The 21,407-nt window shown below is 47.5% G+C and overlaps 1 protein-coding gene across 1 annotated transcript; it reads left to right on the top strand.

Moving 5' to 3' along the window:
- Window positions 1–14: 14 nt before the first annotated feature.
- PROSER1 (proline and serine rich 1) lies at window positions 15–20,071 on the top strand. Its single transcript, XM_084769744.1, has 13 exons — window positions 15–881; window positions 3,833–3,898; window positions 5,926–5,994; window positions 6,863–6,957; window positions 7,737–7,830; window positions 9,617–9,727; window positions 11,103–11,186; window positions 12,769–12,847; window positions 13,413–13,508; window positions 13,745–13,789; window positions 16,379–18,071; window positions 18,443–18,593; window positions 19,137–20,071. Exons 1-13 carry the CDS (start codon window positions 837–839, stop codon window positions 19,257–19,259), a joined length of 2,751 nt encoding a protein of 916 aa, XP_084625870.1. The 5' UTR covers window positions 15–836; the 3' UTR covers window positions 19,260–20,071.
- Window positions 20,072–21,407: the final 1,336 nt, after the last annotated feature.

The following is a 21,407-nucleotide window of genomic DNA, read 5'->3' as shown; positions in this document are numbered from 1 at the left end:
CAGTAATCAAAACGCAGCACCCCAAAACTGAAGAATAAGGGGAACGTGACACTAAAAGAATGACTAGCAAGCTCTGAAAAGGACTTTGGTCACATCCATTTCACAAGCATTCAGGCGTCTGCCATGGATGCCTACGTTCCCACACTAGGACCCCACCACCCCAAACTACTGGCTTTCGGGCCTTAGCGACTTAAACTGGAGGCGCACAAGTGCGTCTTTTGGGCGCGACCCGCTCTACCGAAGGTCCTCTGGAGTTGGTGGGGCGTTTAGGGGTACTCCGGCGGGGCGGCTGGCCGCGTGGGTCCTGCGGTGCTCGAGAGCCGCCCTGCATGAGGCCGTGCCCCTCTCCGCCCGGCTCCCAGTGCGCCCCGGCCGCCGGCCCGCTCCCGGAAGCTACGGAAACGGGTAACAAAGAACCTGCCGGGCCGCGGGCTGCCGGAGCTGCAGGACCCAGGAGTCCGGTGGAGCGGCGGGGCTGAGCGCCTGCGGGACCACGTGTCCAGGATCGCGGCCGAGAGCGGTGCGTGGCTCGGCGGCCTTCTCCGGAGCTCCCGGCCCTCGGCGCCCTTCCCGAGCCCTGATTTCTGCAAACGCACAAGCCGCCTCTGCCCTGAGCCGCTGAAGCTCTGTGTGCGAAGAAGCTACTGAAATTTGATTTTAATAATAAAAAAAAAACTCTTTCCAAGTTTCCGTTTGGGGATTTTTGTTTTTAGTGCAATTTGCAACCCTCTACCTCCTCGCCTCTTTTCTTCTTCTGATGTATTATCCGCGGGGCGGATGAGCGTTTCGTAATTGCAAGTAGAACGGTGAGAAGCCACGTCGGAATAGTACTCAAGATGGACAAAAAGTCTTTTGAGACGGTGCTGGATGAAATTCGAAAGGTAACTGACCTTGATCTCTGCAGTTCTTCTGGTATAATTGTTATCGTGGGTTACTTTCTCTGAGGTGTGTGTGTAGGGACTTGGACTTTCCTGGGTAATGTAATCTTGATAGGTTCACGGCTCCAATAGAAGATAAGCCACCTGACTGCTAAACTCGAGAAGTTACGGTGATATGGGAATTAGGTTTGGATTATCCACGGGTCCGGAGCCAGCTGTAAATCCTTCATTACTCTGACCTTTTGGTTGAGTGACATTTATTCAGTGATTCCGTGCTTCAGGAACAGGAGGGACTGGACACTAGGAGCGATGTCTAGACAGTTACTTTGGAGATCTCAAGCTAGGTAGCATGTCTTCCTTGCCTTGGCTTTCCTTCCTTCTGCTTTTTTATATTTCCTAGTTCCTGGAATGAGCCAGACAGCCAAAATTTTGGACTGGAGTGTTGAATCTGAAAATATGTCTTATGCAAAAATAAGAGGTTAACTATTTGATGCAAAGGCCAGTGTTGTGGCCTTGAGACATCATCACATAGCTTGCCCTGGGCTGTCGCGCACATCCGTCGTCATTCGATCAGGGGCAAACATCCTGGTGTCCTTTCTTCCTGCATTCTTCACAGTGTTCAAGCACAGCTTGTTGTTCACAGAAGTGAAAATACATGGCTGCTGTCTTACATGAACAACATCCCCCCAGAATTCCAGGAGGCTATCTGTTCTTGGGCAAGTGGGGCTCACGGGGTAGAATCATTTTTGCTCTATGGATCTCTTAAGCACAGTAATTTAAACTTAAAACATAGCTTTTGGCGCCTCAAAGGGAAATGGGTGCCGCTGGCAGCACTGCAAAAATTGCCGCCAGACCTGTAATTCTGCTCTTCTCTTTGCAAGATCCTTCCCCGCCCCCCCTTCAAATTAACATAGTTAATTTTTCATATTTGATAGTGCGGGGTTTTTTTTCTTTCTTTCTTTTCAATAAGACTCCTGCCTTTGCAGATTCTCTTTGCTTAATTAAAATTTGGACCAAAATGCTGTTTTATTGTGTACTTGCCACAGTTGGTTTCTGAGCTGCTTTTTAGCCACTCTGGGAGAAAATAAATTTGAAGTTAAAGCAGACCTGAATGCAGACTTCTCTGCTGTGGAGCAATGCAGACGTCCGTGTGTGAATCCTCTTCCTTCTCAGCCGTCTAAAAATGCCTCGTAATAAATATTAAGGAGGAAAATTAGAAAGGTTCCGGAGAGGAGAGTCTGTTCATCTGAGGCGACTTTTAAGCCCACACTCGTGGTCTGCAGTCAGACTGTGCTGCCAGTTGGCTTTGCCAGGTGGAGAAGCACGTCAGCCGTGTCTCAGTCTACTCAAATGGGGGGGGGGGGTGGATAACAGGCATTTTCTAGATAGGGACAGTGCTATAATTAGAAATTGCTCTTAGACGTTGTAAATGGCAGTTTAAATTGGGTCACCTCTTCTGTTGTTACTGCACACCCACAGATGTAATACTGGCTGACACTCCTGTCATTTAAAGTAGAAACATGTAAAAAAATAAAATAAAATAAAAAATAAAGTAGAAACATGTAAGAAGACACTTGGGGGAAAAAATAGGAAAGGCGTTGTTTCTGTTTGTTTTTTCAAAATGGGGGGTAATAAGAGCTGTTGGCCAGCACTTTGTTTGACTCTGGCTTCCTAATTAGAGTTAGGTGTTGTATTCCCATTGTTATAGCTAGCAAGGCAAGGCCACTCAGGTAGCTGCTGCTCACACAGGAGTCTGGTGTTAAGGTACTGTAACCCTGAGCTCCAGTGCCCTGTGGGGGGTGGGGGCACAGCTGGACCTCTCCAACACTGGGGAAGATCTGAGACAGAATTGGTGTCATGAGCTCACGCCAGAATTTGGTCCTGAACCTTGCTTTTGACTGTCTCTGCAATGGTGATGATCATCACACTGCTTAGCATGCATTACCCAGAATGCCATGTAAAAGTTAAACTGTTGAGCACCCGGAATGTTTTGACTGGGCATTGCATTTGCTCCTAGCAGAATGATTTTTATGGAAAATACAAATATTATAGCCGTTTCCCAGTGAGGAGAAAACACCCGGTTCATATTTTATGATGAGTGGCTTGGAAGCCGCCATAGCTTGTTTTGGTCTTTCCACCTCTGAACTCCACAGTAACCAGTGGAGGAGCAGGTGTGGCTTCTGAATAGAGCTAGGACAGAGGCATCTGCTCTCATCTGCTGAGAGCTTCCACAGAGGAAACAAGCCATTTGTCAGACATGAGTCAGTTGTAATTATTAGGACCTCACTCCAGCTCACTGAGGGCTATGATTGGGATTCCCCTTCCTGAGTGAGGGAGCGAGCTCTAAATGACCTGTTGAAGGCGGTGTTGCTAGCCGCCAGCCTGAGCTACATACATAGTGAGACCTAGATTGGAAGGAAGAAAAAAAGTCATGGCAGTTTGTATCAATTAACGAACAGATTAGACATTCAAAAGTTGATACATAATTTGTACCAGTGTTGACTCAGTTACAATGTTACTCCTGTCGGTGTTCATGGTGTCACAGCAGTCTAAAGCAGGATTTCTTTTTTTTTTTTTTTTTTTGGTTTTTGGTTTTTGGTTTTGGTTTGTTTTTTGTTTTTTGTTTTGTTTTTTGTTTTTGTTTTTTTTTTTGTTTTTTTTTTGGTTTTTTGAGACAGGGTTTCTCTGTGTAGCCTTGGCTGTCCTGGACTCGCTTTGTAGACCAGACTGGCCTCGAACTCACAGCGATCCGCCTGCCTCTGCCTCCCGAGTGCTGGGATTAAAGGCGTGCACCACCATGCCCGGCAAACAGGATTTCTTGTCACCTTATGCTGCTCACCACCAGAGCTGAGTGAGTCCTGTCCTTGTCAGTCTGTGTGGGTGGGCATGCAGTTTTGGTACCTGCATAGTAACATACTGCGGATATAGATTAATTCTTTTTCTCCCTTTTCTAGGCTGTTTTGACAGAATATAAATTAAAAGCAATTGAATATGTTCATGGGTACTTCTCCAGTGAACAGGTATTTGTCATTTTAGAGCCTTTTTGTACTAGTATTCTGGTTAATGTCTGTTTACCTACTGGATAAATTCAGAATTGCTTTAACTTTGTTGCTTTATTTACTATAGAAGTTCTAAGTTCTGATTTTTAAAAAAACCCTCTGCAGAATATGCACCAGGGAAGCTTACGTGCTGATACACATAGTTATAGCACAGTTCCTGCTCTAAGGTGATTTAAAGACACAGTATCTTTTCTTCTTCTTCTTCTTCTTCTTCTTCTTCTTCTTCTTCTTCTTCTTCTTCTCCTCCTCCTCCTCCTCCTCCTCCTCCTCCTCCTCCTCCTCCTCTTCCTCTTCTTCCTCTTCTTCCTCCTCCTCCTCCTCCTTCTTATTTATTATTATTTTTTCTTTTTACCCCGAGACAGGGTTTTTCTGTGTAGCCTTGGCTGGCCTGGACCAATGTGAACAGTCAATTATTCTGGGAAAATATTTTATAATATATAAAAGTTTATAAACTTTAGGACTAAGACGTGGCTCGGTGCTTAAGAGCACTTTCTGCTCTTGCAGAGGACCCAGGTTAGCACCCACATGGTAGCTCACACCCATCCTGAACTCCAGTGCCAAGGCCTCTGATGCCTTCTGAATTCCTTGTGCACCAGCCAGCCTCACGTGTGATGCACATACATACATGCAAGCAAAACACTAATGCCCATAAAACATGAATCTTTAGTAAAAATGTTTTAGTTTTATGAATTTGTAAATTTGCTAACTTTGTATGGTATTTATAATTTTGAAGCTCACTGTATAATCAAAGAAGTTATGAATAAACATCGAGCTGTCACAGAGTCCGTGGACTGACTCCTGTATTACTGCTTTTCCTTTGGGCTTTCCTTCAAGACCGTAGCCCGCGGTGAGGGGGGTGCACTGCTCACTGCTGGCTGCAGCACACAGTGGTCCCTGCTGTTTCAAGACCTCTGTCTCGAGGCAGTAATAGAGTCCTGGCATCCGAGCCTTCTGTCTCTCACAATGCAGTGCTGAGCTCGGTCTGTGGCTCTGGCTGCTGTAGTGTGCCCTGCAGCTTCCAGCCAGAGGGTAGAAGCACCCATGCCGACCTCCAGTCACCGCACGCCCTCTTCCTAGCTGAGCTGTAGTTTTCCATTTGTATTGTTTTCACATCCCATCTCCGCCTAACTTTTCAACTTCCAGTTCCTTCAGTATGCACCATTTTCTGGATTTCTTTTCTTTTCTTTCTTTTTTTTTTTTTTTAATGATTTTTCTTAATGACTTATTTATGTTACGGTACCCCAGGGTCTTGCACATGCTAAGCATGTCCCTTCCACTGAACTACATCTCAGCACCCCCTCCCCCACCCCCCCCCCTTTTTTTTTTTTTGAGACAGAGACTTGCTCAGTTGCTGTCATGTCTAGCTGGTGTTAACAGTTAGCATGTCCAGGCCAACAAGGATGGAAGGAATGAAAGAAAGAAAATTGAGTGTGGGGGAGGGCAGGGCACTGCCAGTATGCTCACGTGATGATCAGAGGACAGCGTGTGGGGGGAGGGCAGGGCACTGCCAGTATGCTCACGTGATGATCAGAGGACAGCGTGTGGGGGGAGGGCAGGGCACTGCCAGTATGCTCACGTGATGATCAGAGGACAGCGTGTGGGGGTCCTTTCTCTCCAGCACATGGGTTGTAGGCGTCAGCTCAGGCCCTCAGTCTAAATGGCACCTTCACACTGAGCCATCCTGCCCACCATGTATGTTTTTCTTTATTCTTGGGCCAGGGATATCCTGTAGAAGGTTCTCTAGTGGTAAGAGCGCTGTTTACCCACGTGGTCCTTTGTGGAAGCTGTCTGCATCCTGTGCCTATTGGACACTTGCTTCGAGGCCTGTGCCGCTGTGGGGCTGAAGGTTGGGGTTTTACCCCAGTGGTTGTGCTTTGCCACACCCTCATCTCCCACACACGGTGATGGGAATTGCAAGTGCTGATAACTTTTTGAAAGAAATGCGTGTAGACACCGTCATCGGAGCTGAGCTAACTCTCTGCTTGCAGGTGGTTGATCTCCTGAGGTACTTCTCCTGGGCGGAACCCCAACTGAAGGCCATGAAAGCCCTACAGCATGTGAGTGCCCCTCTTCTCTCCAGTGTGCAGACTATGTTTCCTTCCCCCATCTCTGCACAATCCAGACCTCGCTGTGGGTTGTAACAGAACAGCTGGCCTTAAATTCCATTGTGCTTTGATACGCCAAGTAAACTTATGTTAAAAAGTTAAAGCCTTCCAGGGTGTGAAATTGTACTGTGCTACTATTAAAATCTGTATGGGTTCTGACTATCAAATTGCAGGAATATGATTATGCTCACTGCAAAGTGGAGTCCTGGGATGTAGACCCTTAGGATTCAAAGTCGCCAGCATCTCCCATAGTGCATCGCTGTAGCTAAAGGAAGCCCTGCCTTAGGGAAAGCTGAAGCCCGGTCCTTCGGGCCTCTGACTCCTTTGCCTTGCCCAGTGAGTGTCAGTGCCACCTCTGCAGATGGCCATTGAGAGGAATTTATACCTGTCACATGTGAACACAGGTCTAAAACATGTGTGTAGAACTTACATTCTGGTACACTAAAAAGTCCAAGCATAACTTAGTGTTTTTATAACCCCCCCTTCTCTCTCATGTATTTCAGTGTTCTATCTGCATGTACACCTGCATGCCAGAAGAGGGCATTAGAGGGTATAGATTGTTGTGAGCCACCATGTGGTTGCTGGGAATTGAACTTCAGACCTCTGGAAGAGCAGACAGTGCTCTTAACCACTGAGCCATCGCTCCAGCCCCCATGGTTTCTCTTGAGTTGCTGGGACTCACCTTTTGCTTGTGTTCTTTCAACTAAGATGTAGGCTGTGACCTAAAATCTTCCTATTACAGAATTTAATTATAGTTCCCCAAAGCAGGTAAGATCTGGTACCGAAATCTCATGTTGAAACATGTTGTTTTCTATGATAGAAAATGGTGGCCGTGCACCCAGCGGAAGTGGTCAGCATCCTCAGCTGTTTCACCTTTAGTAAGGATAAGCTGGCTGCCCTGGAGCTGCTGGCCTCGTGAGTACTCCTCCTCCTGCATGCCTGGAAGCTTGCCTGTCTTCTAAAGTCACTGATCTGTGCAATCGTGTCGGTCACATAGGGCATCAGAATGCTAATGTGAAAAATAATCTGCGTTAATGTGTCAATCGTGTAAGGAAGCAATTAATGAAATAATCTGTGAAAACAGCTGGGTCTGGTAGTACACATCTGTCATGTCAGAACTTGGGGTGCTGAGTAAGATGGTAAGAACCTGTATCAAAACAGACAAAAATGCCAATGTTCTGTGAAAGCACGTACTGGGTTCCCGCCTCTTTATGTAGTCAAGGCCCCTGCTTTTCCTGTGTGTGTGGTTTTAGCTCACAGGTAGTCAGCTCTTCCTACAAATGTGATCTCAGCTGGCAGGATCACGGCCATTCCACACTCCTGCATTTCAACACTTGCTTTGCCTTCTTCCCATCCTGAGTAACTCAAAAGGCAAGCTGAGAAAAATGTAGGCTGTTTATTGAGCAGGATACCTGTGCCTCAGAGCCTTCAGTTCCAAAAGGGACAGAGTGGTCCGAGGCTGTAGGAATGCCCCTCACGTGACATTTGAGACCTGTAGTGAGCGTGAGCTTGAAGCGAAGGGACCCGATCTTTACAGAGTTTAAGGTGGGCGAGTTGCTTCTTCAGAGGGAATGTATTCTCCAGCCTGGGATGTGTTGATATGTCCGTGAAAACACAGAGCGTGGCATTAAGATATTTCCGACCTGTGTGTGTATATCCGCCTGGATCCTCAAACAGTCCCGTTTCCTTGACAGAAACATTGTGGACGCGCAGAACTCTCGTCCCATCGAAGATTTATTCAGGATCAACATGTCTGAGAAGAAACGGTGCAAGAGAGTCCTGGAGCAGGTAATCCTCAAAACTGCTGTGCAGATGCGGGCTGCGGCTGCGCCTTGGGGAACAGTGAGTGAAGCCTCTGCCTGGCCGTGGCAGTGCTGAGGACTAACTTAGAAGAAGATGTTCTCCCCAGCCAGGGAACACAAGTAGGACCTTGTAGAAGAAGCTGGTGGAAGCAGAGATGGCTCAGGAGTGGAAATCCGTGGTGGTCACCCTGCAGGGCGCTTGTACCTTTCCCCTGTGGAGCTCAGCCGTGGCCCCAAGCCTTTCATGCTCATGCTTAGGAGCAGGGACTTCACATCTGCTTTCTTAGCAGAATTACACTAATCAAATTCATAGGAGACGAGTACTAAAGGAAAGCCAAATTCTGACTTGCCAGTTAGAGTTGCACATTCCCAAAGTCACTGTCCACTGAAGTAGAAGCCTGCTTGAAGGCGGCACAGGGTGCTCTCCCAGGGCCCTGCTGTTCACCTCTGTGATCCTTGGGGCCTCCTGAGTTTGGGGAGGGCGGCTCTGCCTCCCTGCGTGGTTCCTTAACAGCATTATCACTGATTTTCTCGACAAAATCTTGGAGCATGTATACATAGTCATAGTGTTCTTCCTCTTAACGACTTCTGTGCATAACTCATCGGTTCAGAAATGTCCTGGGGCCACATGCTCCTTAGCACAAGGGAAGTGAATTGTTCCTATGTTTTAGCCCAAAAGTTGTGTTAAAAATTTGTCCTAAGGAAATATAGAAATACACAGATGTATATAAAGGATACTTGCCCAGTGTAGTTTACTATAACCAAATTGAAGTGATTTTTTTTTTAAGGTTGAGATGTTTAGTTGGAAGCAAGATTATGCAATAAATGTGATCGTGTGTATTGGGAATTTATTAAAGTAATTATAATACAGACAGCATCCCTTGTTGGTACTTGGATATGAATATGACCTATGTGTTGTGTATACTGCACATACTACCTGAGTGCACCTGGGTAGTCCTATAGCACAGCATCCATCCACTGGAGTGTTTGCCTTCCAAAGCACTTCTCATGTATCACCAGCTCAGGATGTCTAAGGTACCATTTTAGAAGCTGAAGGGGCAATGTAAACACCATAAACCCAAGTCCATTCCAGTGTCTCACAAGCAAACGCTGAGTAAGCCATTCTTGCATTGTGGTCTGGCTCTTTGGAATTGGTATTTAAGCTTTTTTAAATGATTTGTTTTTCTTTGTGTGGGTACGTGCACATGAGTGTGGATGCCTGTGAAGATGCCAGGTCACCTGGTACTTCAGTAACGTGTGAGCTGCCCGTGTGGGTGTTGGGACCAAGCCAGGTCCCTTGCAAGAGCAGCAAGTACTGTTTAGCAGATAGGCCACGCCCACCCCCATTATGTGTGTGTGTGTGTTTCAACTAAGCCGAAAACATTTTCATAGCAATCTCATTTTGACTGGCTTTTTGTTAGTTGATTAAAGAAGCGGAACAGGAACTCGCTTTGTAGACAAGGCAAGCCTCACACTCAGAGCTGCCTGCCTCTGCCTCCTGGGATTAAAGGGGCTCACACTACACCCCATTGCTAGATAACAGACCTTCATGAACCTATTGGCTATGGCATCGATGATGGTGGTTTCATAATGTCACCCTGGTAATCACACAGAAGGAGCTCCCACTTCTTTGGACACACTGTTCATGCAGGTCCCTGGTGATTGATGGGTGAAGATGCAGGTCCATGCTGCTCCTTAATTCACAGTTTTAGCTGGACTTCCCCTTTTCTGGAGTTTGATTTGGATTCACCACTTTCTTCTTTACATTACAGGCTTCCAAGGCGGGCTGCAAAGCCCCTCACGCCATGATCTCTTCATGTGGAACCATCCCAGGGAACCCCTATCCCAAAGGAAAACCCAGCCGCATAAATGGAATTTTCCCTGTAAGCATAATTCTACATACATGGCATCTCCCATGACTGAGTGTGGCTGAAGGACAGACCTGCACACTTAGGTGGTACATGCCAGTTCGTGATGCTTCTGCAAAGGAAAGGAATCTCGGGTCTGCCACTTGATTGACAGAGAGTTGAAAGTTCCTATGTAACGCCATTAACTGTGTTACATTCAGAACATGCCAGACAAAGGGCGATTTTGCTGTTTTCTTTTCCAAGTATTCTCATTATTTCTGCCAGTTGCATAGCTGAGAACCCATTTGGGAAACTGCATGATGAAGCCCTGTCAGAATTGTGTTTGGATACCAGCGGGGTAGTCCTCGAAGCCCTTGGAAAATATCCTTTTCAAAAGTTGTTACACTTCTATCATGATGTCATAACCTTAGAGCCTCATGGATTAAATCCTAAACATTTATTATTTCCGTTAGTTTTTGCTTTGCTTATTGGGTTTAGTTTTTTTTTGAGACAGAGTATCACACTGCAGCTTTGGCGGGCCAGGATCTCACTGTGTAGACCAAACTGGCTTGGAACTCATAGAGATCCACCCACCTTTGCTTCCCAAGTGCTAGGTTTAAAGGCCTGGGCCACCACACTCTGCTCCTGTAATTTTCCTCAATAGGGCAAGTGGGAGTGGCTTTAGTGCTGTAATTCTGGCCCAGGTTTCACCTGCAAGCCTGACTGGCATGCACATATAATCTTTTCTTTCCAGGTAGCTCACTTAAGGACCTGGCAAATTAATGTTGCTTAATGCCAGGAATCTATTGCTCACCACAAGGTCTTGAGCACCTTCAGGACATGGTGGCTTGTTTCCACAGCACATGCAACCAAGGGGAGGCAGGGGCAGCTGCAGCAGGGCCTCATAGGTCTTGGTTTGGGGAGTCAGTGCCATTCTTTAATGTCCTGTTAGTGACACAAGTCAGCCCTAGTTATTCTGAGATGGATGGTGGGAGATAGGACCAGTGGGGCCATCTTGAAAGCTGGCCTCCATACCAGTGTGTGCTTCCTGGGGACCCAGCCTGAGGGCACAGGCTGTGGAAGCCGATTCTGATCTGTTCTGTAGAGCAACCTCTAATGGGGTCTCAGTGGCTAGGCTTCTTCTTCAGTCTCTGATGTATATACACTGATGTGAAAGTCACCTTTTTGTGTGTGTGTGTGGAGAAAGTATCAGCACACTTCACCATTCCCTGTCGTCCCCCCTGCCTTCATGGCACAGGACAGTTAAGAGGAAGTTGAGGCAGCCAGCTGGAATGGGATTGGATCTGGAATCCAAGAGACTTATTATTCCTAGCAAGTCCCTTCCTTCAGGCTAGTAACAGTGCAGTTGTCTGTTGTCTAAAGTCTGGTGTTTGTTTGCTTGTTTAAATAGGGAACGCCTCTGAAAAAGGATGGTGAAGAAAGTACCAATGAAGGCAAAGGAATAGCTGCCCGGATTCTTGGACCATCCAAACCAGTATGTGTTGAAATGAAAGAGGAAACAAGTGTTAAGTTCTATATGTGTAGCTTTCTGTCTGTAAAGGAAGTTTTTTATATTGTAAAGTTTAGATGTAGCCGAAATTCCAGGTCAGAGAGAATGGCCTGGGGTGTGCAGTTTAAGGACAGTAGTGTTCAAGGCTCTTTGGAGGGTTAGCATTTTATTTTAAAGTTAAAGTGACCCAGCCACATTGATCTATTCAGCTGAGAACTGGAGAGTGGTGTTTATCTGCCAGCTAATTAGTGTTAATATTAGTGAAACAGGCATGGAGCCAGGGCCTGGTCCTGTCAAAGGAGCGATGGTAATGATCGGAACTGTAAACTGAGCAGGAAGATGGGACCCCCTGAGTGGAGCAAGTGCCTAAGTACTAGTGGCTTGCACAGGCCCTGCGTTCTCTGCCGTCACATGGTGGCTGTTATGAGGCCAGGAGGAAATGGTCTCTTCCCACCAGTGGGTCCCTCTGCCCGGTGACTCCTGTTTGGTCCCTCTGCCCAATGACTCCTGCTTGGTCCCTCTGCCCGGTGACTCCTGCTTGGTCCCTCTGCCCAATGACTCCTGCTTGGTCCCTCTGCCCGGTGACTCCTGCTTGGTCCCTCTGCCCGGTGACTCCTGCTTGGTCCCTCTGCCCAATGACTCCTGCTTGGTCCCTCTGCCCAATGACTCCTGCTTGGTCCCTCTGCCCGGTGACTCCTGCTTGGTCCCTCTGCCCAATGACTCCTGCTTGGTCCCTCTGCCCGGTGACTCCTGCTTGGTCCCTCTGCCCGGTGACTCCTGCTTGGTCCCTCTGCCCAATGACTCCTGCTTGGTCCCTCTGCCCAATGACTCCTGCTTGGTCCCTCTGCCCGGTGACTCCTGCTTGGTCCCTCTGCCCAATGACTCCTGCTTGGTCCCTCTGCCCGGTGACTCCTGCTTGGTCCCTCTGCCCAATGACTCCTGCTTGGTCCCTCTGCCCGGTGACTCCTGCTTGGTCCCTCTGCCCAATGACTCCTGCTCGCTCTCTTTCACCCTGGGTTTGCTGTAGCTCTGAATACTTAAGATTCTGTAAACACCATCAACTGAAAATAAAGTACTTGTGAATCTGCGGGTTTCAAAAGAACAAAAACATTCAGCTCCTAATCCATTGTGTAATAACTGTCAGATTGCCAGGTGCTAATGATCTACCTGGTGCTAAGAGCCTAATGACTGTAGGGGCACATTGCCCTTGAGGTCATTATGTGTCACGGGGAGTCCAAACCCTGAAGGTACTCTATGTTGTTTTCATAGTGGAAATGGGGATTCCTGAGGTGGGCCTGGGGTAGACCAGAAAGGTATCTGCTGTTCAGCCAGGTCTGACATATATTGGAGATGAGCAGAGAGGATTGAGTGCCAAAATAAAAAGAAGCAGCATGTCTGGCAGCTGTACCATTGGAATTGAGTAAGAACTGCATTTACTAAAGCTGTGATAACTGGGGCCTCTTTAGCCTCTTAGGATGAGGCAGTTAGAAGGCAGATTGATTTGTTTTATGAGGAGATGTTCTCTTGGTGATGCCTAACTACTGCGCTTCCCGCTTCCCCTACCCAGCCTCCCTCGACATACAATCCACACAAACCTGTCCCCTACCCAATACCGCCGTGCCGGCCACACGCAACTATTGCACCAAGTAAGCATTTTCTCGTTTTCACTTTTCCTTTCTGCTGTTCATTAAATTGAAAGGATGGATGGCTTGTGTGCTTGGGAGATATACAGCACTCAGTTCTGAGAGTTTAATCTTGCTGATGGCCAGCTGTTGTATCCTGGCCTACCGTACTGCTGATGGTATAGCTTACTTTTTAGTGTGTTTTTCATGTCTACATTAACTGCAGATTGTTTTAATAACTTTATGATTAGGGCTTTTTGCTTTGATAAATGGCCTTAAGTGCCCCCCTTTTTAGGTAGCTGATATCCAGATGTATCATCAATGCATTTAGACAAGGTCAACTGTGTGTACTAGACTTAGGTGGGCCAGGATCATCCCACCTCACCTGTTAGAAGGTGTCTGGAACAGGTGTGCAGCCAGGGCTGTCGGCCCCGCCCTCCTCAGTTTTCCCTTCAGTTGTCTCCATGTGAGACGTGTCTCTATGCCATGACAGTTTAAAATAAACAACATTTCTGCATTAGCACAAATTCTAACTCCTAGCCAGTGATAACTAAGTTCTCTATCTTTTTCTATTATGTTTTCATTGTAGGTGCTTATAACAATGGGAGCATGGTACAGTTAGCCAATGTGATAGCTACCGGTATTCCTCCTCCACCTCCATACACTCCAAATCCATTAGGAACAGGTAAAGGCCTGCTGTAGTGTGCTGCTTATAGTGAGCCACTGAGTGCTCATATATGTGTCTATATGGAAACAGCCTGTTCTGCTCATGTGTATATGACTTGTATGTACTCCGTTTTTCCTTCAGTGTTTTCAGTGGTGTTTATTTATTGCTGTCTTGGCTTTCATTTTTGACATCTATCTGTGATTATAATGGGAGAATAATCAGATTAAAGCTTGAAATCATTTATTTTTATATAGACAATGAAGACCTCACCAGTCAGTCAAAGCCTACACAGAGTCAAAGTAAGTACCAAATTGATCCAGAGACGGCTGCTGGCTGTCACGACTGCTGGCTGTTCCTCACTGAGAACTCAGGGAAGGCTCCTAGATGTTATTTATACCTACCCAGAATTACTTAGTAGTCATAGTTTATGTTCAAGATATGAACATATTGTCTGGATTTAAATTTATTTTATGATTTTGTGTCCTATTTGCAAAACTCTGTGGAATCTAAGGGTCATGTGACATGTATGTCCATATTCTGACATGGGAAAGGTGATATTTTTTTTCCTGTGCACACAAAGATAACTGTTTTTGGCAGATAATAGGTCTAGCAAGTCCTATTAGGGCTAATGCGGAAAAAAATAAGGGGAACTGGCGCATCAGAGGGCACTGAGCACGAGGTGGCCTGGGTGGCGCCTTCTGGTGGCAGTGCCTAACTGCAGTGCCCAGTCAAGAATGGGCAGTGGGCGGGAGTTCTCAGAGAGCAAGGCAGCACTTTCATCCGATTAGTGCTGAGGTTAGGAGTGTTGGTGGGGAAACTCCCCTCCTGTGAAGGTGCTGGAAGGTGTGGCCAGCTTCTGTGTAAAGGGAGTACAGAGGGAACTGAGCGCAAGGTCAGGAGATGTCAGGGTTCTACCTAGCTTTATAAAAAGCTTTGTAAACAAATCATTCAACTTTGTGAAAATAATTTTAAAGCCTTTATATCCAGTTTTATATTTAAATTTTTTTTTTCCTTTTTAAAAACTACTAAACAGTAATAGAAAACTACCTGTGTAGTGGTAAGTCCACGACCCCATCACTCGATAGCCACGTGGGTATTCTTTGTTGCGCTTTACCTTTGGCTGCGCTGGAGGGTTGAGCTCAGGGCCCCCTGCAGGCTCTCTGTAATCAAATTGCATAACTGTATGATCGTTATTAATCAGCTGGCTTAGCCACACCAAGCCTCAGCTTACCGTATATAAAATGGGAGTGTTGGTCTCAGGTTTACTGTGAGGACAGGCATGAGTGGCTAGGCATGGGGTGTGACGTGTAGTGTGTGATGGTTCGTAGCCACAGTAGATGACAGGAACGTATGATTTGTCACATAATGTAGTTGGGGTCTTGCTTTTGCTTGCATCATGGCTTACTACAGGGACTATTCTTAACGCATAAAACCTTTGCTCATTGTTTAGGAGATTTCCAGGAGTGGCCGGGGGACCTCAAGGAGGGCCTGCTTGCTCTTTCCTCGGGGTCTGTCACAAAGTACATGGTCCTCAGCATATCAGTGAATATGACTGAATTCTAAGTGCTTCCCAGCCAATGTGGACCAAAGTAACTGTTGACATATTATTTACAAAGTCAGGCTTTTAGGCCCGTGTTTTATTCCCGATCTTCTAGTTCTGAGGAAACAAGTACAGAAGCGCAGTACAGACCCATTTTCATGGCGACTAAAATGAATCTGATTTTCATGAATTAAGTCACTACTTACAATATGGATCTGAGAAGTGTATGTGTGTGCTTAGCATGTGCAAGGCTTTGAGTTTAATCCCCTGCACCAAGGGGAAAAATACATGTAAATGAGAAATGTGAATATGGGGTAGCCTTGAATTTACAGTTCAAATTTTACCACATTCTTTTCTGAAAGAATGGCAAGAGAACCGTGCAGCCTCTTTACACAGTAAATGTATGCGCATTTGCTTACTTGTGGTGTTCTCTGAGTGCCTCCTCCTATCAGAGAGAACGCCCAGGACATCACTGCCCTGACCACATAAGAATTCTCCCCAAGGGTCTGCTTCCCACACAGATCTTTAAACGGCTGTCTTCCTCCATGGAAATGCTGTTCAGTGGTTTTTACTGCAGTGGGAGTAGCAATCTGTGTTACCTCAGAAACAGAACTGACCTGAAGACACTCCCAGACAGTCCTGGTCACAGAGGCATTGCCTGTAAAAGTCCTGTTTCCCATCAGGTGCCACAGTGCCAATGCAGTCTGACACAGCCATTGAACTCATCTTGGGAGGAGGAGCCCAAATCCTCCTTTTAATCATCCATAGAGTTTATCAGAGTAAAGGTGGTGTAGCCAACACGAAAGAACACAGAGGACAAGTTCTCAGGTGGCCTGGGAGCTGCCCTCTAAGGCAATCTGTATGGATCCCTAACACAAACTTACTAAAACGCAGAGGCCTGAACATGGAAGGTGAATTGGACAACACTGCACATACAGGAGTCCCCAGGACGGGTACATGTTCAGTGTGGGCCTCACGTGGCAGGGAGGCTGTGCACGTGGCCACTCTAGAGACAGCGTTCTCTGCAACTGAGAGAATCCAAGGGGAAGTCAGTACCTGCTCACTAAAGCAGGAAATTCTGGAAGGAACCTCCTGCAGGGTTCCTCGCTGACAAGCTAGTGCAAGCAGGCCGTGGCTGTTGCCCTGAACACAGATGCTCCAAAGTGAAGATAGGATCATGGCCTCTAGCAGGTCAGACGTGACCAGCACAGCTTAATGTCTGTCATTGGTTCCCTTTTGTATTTGTGAAATATGAAACCCCCCTTCAAAAAAAAAAGTGGTTATGTTTCTTTTAGTTTAAATTGGCCGTTCCAGCACTGAATAAACCCCTGCCTCTTCTTTTCCGCAGCATTTTCTACCCCAGCAAGTCAACTCTTCTCTCCTCATGGTTCTAATCCATCGACTCCTGCTGCAACTCCCGTACCTGCTGTGTCCCCAGCCAAGGCAATAAACCATCCATCGGTGTCAGCAGCTGCCACTGGGGCTGGATTGAGTGCCCCCAACACCACCCTGTCCGTGTTCCCAACACCTCAGCCATCCACACCCAACCCAACTGTGATCCGGACTCCCTCAGTGCCCGCAACACCTGTTACTTCCGCCCACAGCACCACACCTGCTCCTGTCCCCTCCATTTTTTCTGGCCTAGTGCCACTGCCAGGCCCCTCTGCCACTGCCACCCCATCACCCCAGGCCAGCTCAACACCAAGGCTTACTCTGGCTTCCAGTGAGACATTTGCGTCCACTTGTACCCCGTTCACCAGCCACTCCTTGGCCAGCTCCGTTGCTGGGTCAGCCAGTAACCCGAGCACAGCTGCCCTGTCATCCGTCTTCGCAGGTCTGCCGTTACCCTTCCCGCCGGCGTCCCATGCCATACCCGCCCCCACCCCTTCTGTAATTGCCAGTGCTGCGGGTCCACACAGTGTGAACAGCCCTCTTCTGTCTGCCTTAAAAGGCTTTCTTACGTCAAATGACACACACTTAATGAATTCCTCCGCCTTGCCATCTGCGGGCACAAGTGGGCTGGCTTCATTATCGTCTCTTCCCAATCGAAACTCGGAGTCTCCTGCGTCAGCCACTACCAAGTGCTATCCCCCTGCGCCTGCGCCTGCGTCTGTTCCTGCTGCACAGAGGTCTTCCACCCCAGGGCTGGCCATGTTCCCAGGCCTGCAGTCCCCAGCGCCTAGTGCCACCTCTGCAGCCCCAACGTTGCCTGCACAGTCTCCGTTAGCTACCCCGTCCTCCACGGCACTGCCAGTCAGCTGTGGCCCCTCAAGCTCGCTTTTGCACGGTCCCCATGCAGGCGGCATCTCATGTGCCGCCGCTGTAGCAACTATGCCTGTTATGATCAAAAGTGAGCCCGCGAGCCCCCCACCCTCGGCCTTTAAAGGTCCAGCTCATCCTGGGACTCCTGCTCGAGGTGCCTTGGGCCTGTCGGGTGCCCTGGGCCGCGGGTACCCCACGACCTCAGTGCCCATCAGCGTGTCCACTTGCCTTAACTCTGCGCTGTCAGGCCTCTCCAGCCTAAGCACTCCCTTGGCTGGTTCCATGTCCCTTCCGCCACATGCATCCTCCACACCCATCGCGCCTGTGTTCACTGCCCTTCCCCCTTTCACTTCATTGACCAACAGTTTCCCTCTCCCGGGTAGTCCCTCCCTCAATCCTGCTGCGTCCCTCGCGGGGCCATCGACCACCACGTCTGCAGCTGCACACCCCAGCTCTGCAGCCATGCGCACAGTGCTGCCCACCTCCAATGCCTCGCCCGCGGCATTTCCACTCAACCTGTCCACCGCTGTGCCATCGCTCTTCGCGGTCACCCAGGGCCCGCTGCCTGCCTCTAACCCCTCCTACCCCGGCTTCCCCGTCTCCAGTGCTCCGAGTGGTGCCCCCGCGTTGTCCTCATTCCCAGGGTTGCAAGCACCCTCCACGGTGGCAGTTACTCCACTGCCGGTGGCCGCCTCGGCTCCGTCGCCTGCGCCCGTCCTCCCTGGTTTTGCCTCGGCCTTCAGTTCTAACTTCAACTCCGCCCTGGTGGCACAGGCCGGGTATGCGACTGGGCTGCAGATGGGTTCAGGTCACTTCTTGCCAAGCTAACTTAGCTCAGTCTTGATTTATATTAAGATGCTACGCTCTAAGGGGTGGGGGCATAGACGCTCAGTGCCCAGAATGTTCCATGACTCCTCAGCCATGTTACAGAGCGACTACTTGGCTTCCTTCTAAGGTAGCTGAAAGTGTTCTGTGTAAACATCGCTTTCAGAGTTGCCGCGCTGTGAGTTAAGTTTTACCATGCTACGTGGCTCCTTTCTGCAGGTTCCATCCTTATTATCTTTAAGCGTCTCTTACTAAATGGGGAAGCAGCATTTCCTTCTTCCACCCTATCTGCAATTTAACCTGCCTTTCTACCAATTGTTTTCAGTTTGTCATCTGGACTCCAGGCTGCAGGAAGCTCTGTTTTTCCAGGCCTTCTGTCTCTCCCGGGTATCCCTGGTTTCTCCCAGACTCCTTCACAGTCTTCCCTGCAGGAGCTACAGCACAGCGCAGCTGCGCAGTCGGCTTTGTTACAGCAGGTAGGCCAAGTGGGAAATAAAGCAGCAAACCACCATCTTGACAGCCCAACGCGGACAAGAATGAGTCTCACCAGAAACCAGGAGACTGGCTTGATTAACTCTCCCCAAATTCACAGATTATCTTCTTTCAGAAGAGTAACAGAGTAGGAGTCAGGTGTATGAATGTGTTTTCCCATTTAAAAGAATCGCCGCCTGGTGATGGTGTCGCATGCCTTTAATCCTTAGCACCCAGCACTCAGAGGCAGGTAGATCTCTGAGTTCCAGGACAGACAGCGCTACACAGAACCCCACCCCACCCCCTGCCGGCCCAGAGTCGGGTTCAGGCACATCTCATTTTGGAGGCTTAATTTGTCTTAAACTATAATGAATATAATAAGGCAAATTATCTCTGCAAAATAACAACAATCCACCTCCTGACTTACTTTTTAAGTAGTTTTGGTTTTTTTCCTCCTTTTCCCTGTTCTGTCTGGCGTATGTGGGCGGGGCCGTGTGCAGGCCGGATGAACTGGGCCTCTGTTAACTGCATGTGCCTCTTTCCTGCAGGTCCATTCCGCATCCGCTCTGGAGAGTTACCCAGCCCAGCCAGATGGCTTCCCCAGCTATCCTTCCACGCCAGGAACACCATTTTCTCTGCAACCAGGCCTATCCCAAAGTGGATGGCAATGAGTTTAAATGTGTTTATTCTTCTTGGGAGCAACATGAACTTTTGCCCAAGAACTGCAACGAACAATCTGACAGATATGAAATTGCCAGTAGTCTGAAAACGAGAGTATCCTTAGGGATACTGGGACAGAATTTACAAGTGCAGGTTGTATTTTTAAAGTGGTTGTAAGTATCAGAATTCTTACTCCTATATATGTAAATATGCTGATAATAAATTGTATGGAGAATAGTATTTGAAAAGTGTTTGGGGGCTTTTCGCCTCCCTTCCTACAAAGCTTTGAATTATGTGAGTGACCCACATAGGCTATTGAAGAGGGGACGGAAGTTTTTAGAGCCAAATAGAGCTTTAAGTCTGCTTGTGTCGCCTCCACAGTGGGAAGTGATAGCTGTGCCTCAGGCTGCATGTGGCCCTGGGGGAGTTACTATTATTCAGATGCATGTTAGCATCAACTGGGATGCAGAACTCCATATGTATCCACAAAGGGAGATTTGAGATGACTGTTATTTTTAATTTATTATCAATAGTCATACTGCTGAATTTAACTCAATATATTTCAGGAAAGTAAAAGTGGTACTTACTGTAGTCGTTAGAATGACTTTCAAGTGTTTCAACTAAAAAGGTATACCCAGAACTACTTTCTTATAGATATATAAGGGAGGCTAAAGGTAATTTGGCAAAGCAGGGCGTGGTGGCACACACCTTTAATCCCAGCACTCCAAAGGCAGAGACAGATGGATCTTTGTGAGTTTGCGGCCAGCCTGGTCTACACAGCCAGGGCTATATAGAGAAACCTTGTCTTAAGAAAGAAAGGGGGGGGGGGGAGATAATTCAGTAACCTCGCGTTCATAGTCTCAGCAGTATGCCCTACACAAGTGTGTCCTGGGCCAGCACTGTTACTCATTGTACCCCGGAAGCTCTTGGTGAATGTTTACACTCATGGGATGTATTTCTACTCACATGCTTTTCTGAAATAAATGCAGCAGCGATAGAAAAGACCCGCTCTGGCAGTGAGTGCAGTGTGCGCTAAGGACCTGTGCTGGTGGGACGTGACCCACCGTCGTTCTGCACGGGATCTGCCACGCTGGGAGCAGGGGGAGCAGGGAGAATGGAAACTGAAGAATCTACTGTAGTACATCTCAACATCTAGAAAGCTTCTACTTTTATAAAGATGGTGTCTGGAAGATGTTGCAAATGTATTTTCCTTCAACATGGGGAACAGACTTTTTAAGTATATTAAATAATCCTGTATGGTTAGTTTTTAACATTTTTAAAAAATAAACTATGGATATGGCAAACGTTGTAGAATTGTTTTTATTGACTGCTGGGTAGATAAGACTGCTTAGGTTCTCTACTTTCTAGGACTAATATGTTAAACATTTTTATCTGAATTTAGTTGAAGCTCCATTTAGAAAACAGATTTCCCAGTCCTTTAAGTGAAATCTTATGGGACAGCCAGATGATTAGCAACACTTGGAGCAGCCAGATGTCCCTTCTCTTGGAGCACAGACTGACACCAATTCCTAGGCATTGTCATTTGTTCTTTTTAAGCCCACAATCATATCCGGCTCACATGTGCTGGCCATTCAGAAAATGGTTACCGACCAAGTAATCTCCACGCAGTATGATTCTACTGTGAACAATGTTTCTGTCCTCTGGGACCCTTGAGCATGAAGTGTGTGTGTCCAGTTCACCTTTGCAGTATGTCCCTTGAATGCGGAGTACATCAGGCATGCAAAGGTTTACATAAAAGTTTAGATGACAGATTTTGAAATACTTGCACTAGTCACTGGGGTTGTTATATTTGTGTTTCACGAGCCTCTGAGGTAATAGTTGATCGGCTCAGCTGATGATGGAGAAGCCAAGCGGAGGCAATGAATGGATGGGAAATTTACTTCCCCACTGCTAAGAGGAGCCTTGCAGCAGGCTGCAGGGAGGTGGCCCTTACTACGTTTGACAGCCCAAGAAGACCGTTAAAAGTTGTTAAAGTCTTAAAGGGTGACTAAAGACACTCTAGAAATGGCTAAATACGTGAGGAAATTGTCGGCTTATAGTAGAGTGGAGTGGCGTGAGTAATTTGAGCAAAGCTAAAAGACAAGAGAGACATGCCCAGGTGAGTGACTACACCTAGTCTTAAGCCTCAGGACTTGATT

Source organism: Acomys minous, assembly GCF_964271855.1.
Source record: "Acomys minous genome assembly, chromosome: 19".
In the NCBI taxonomy this organism is placed as follows: domain Eukaryota; kingdom Metazoa; phylum Chordata; class Mammalia; order Rodentia; family Muridae; genus Acomys; species Acomys minous.
Note: the sequence above shows the minus strand (reverse complement) of the source record. Positions and strands in the feature narration are given on the sequence as shown.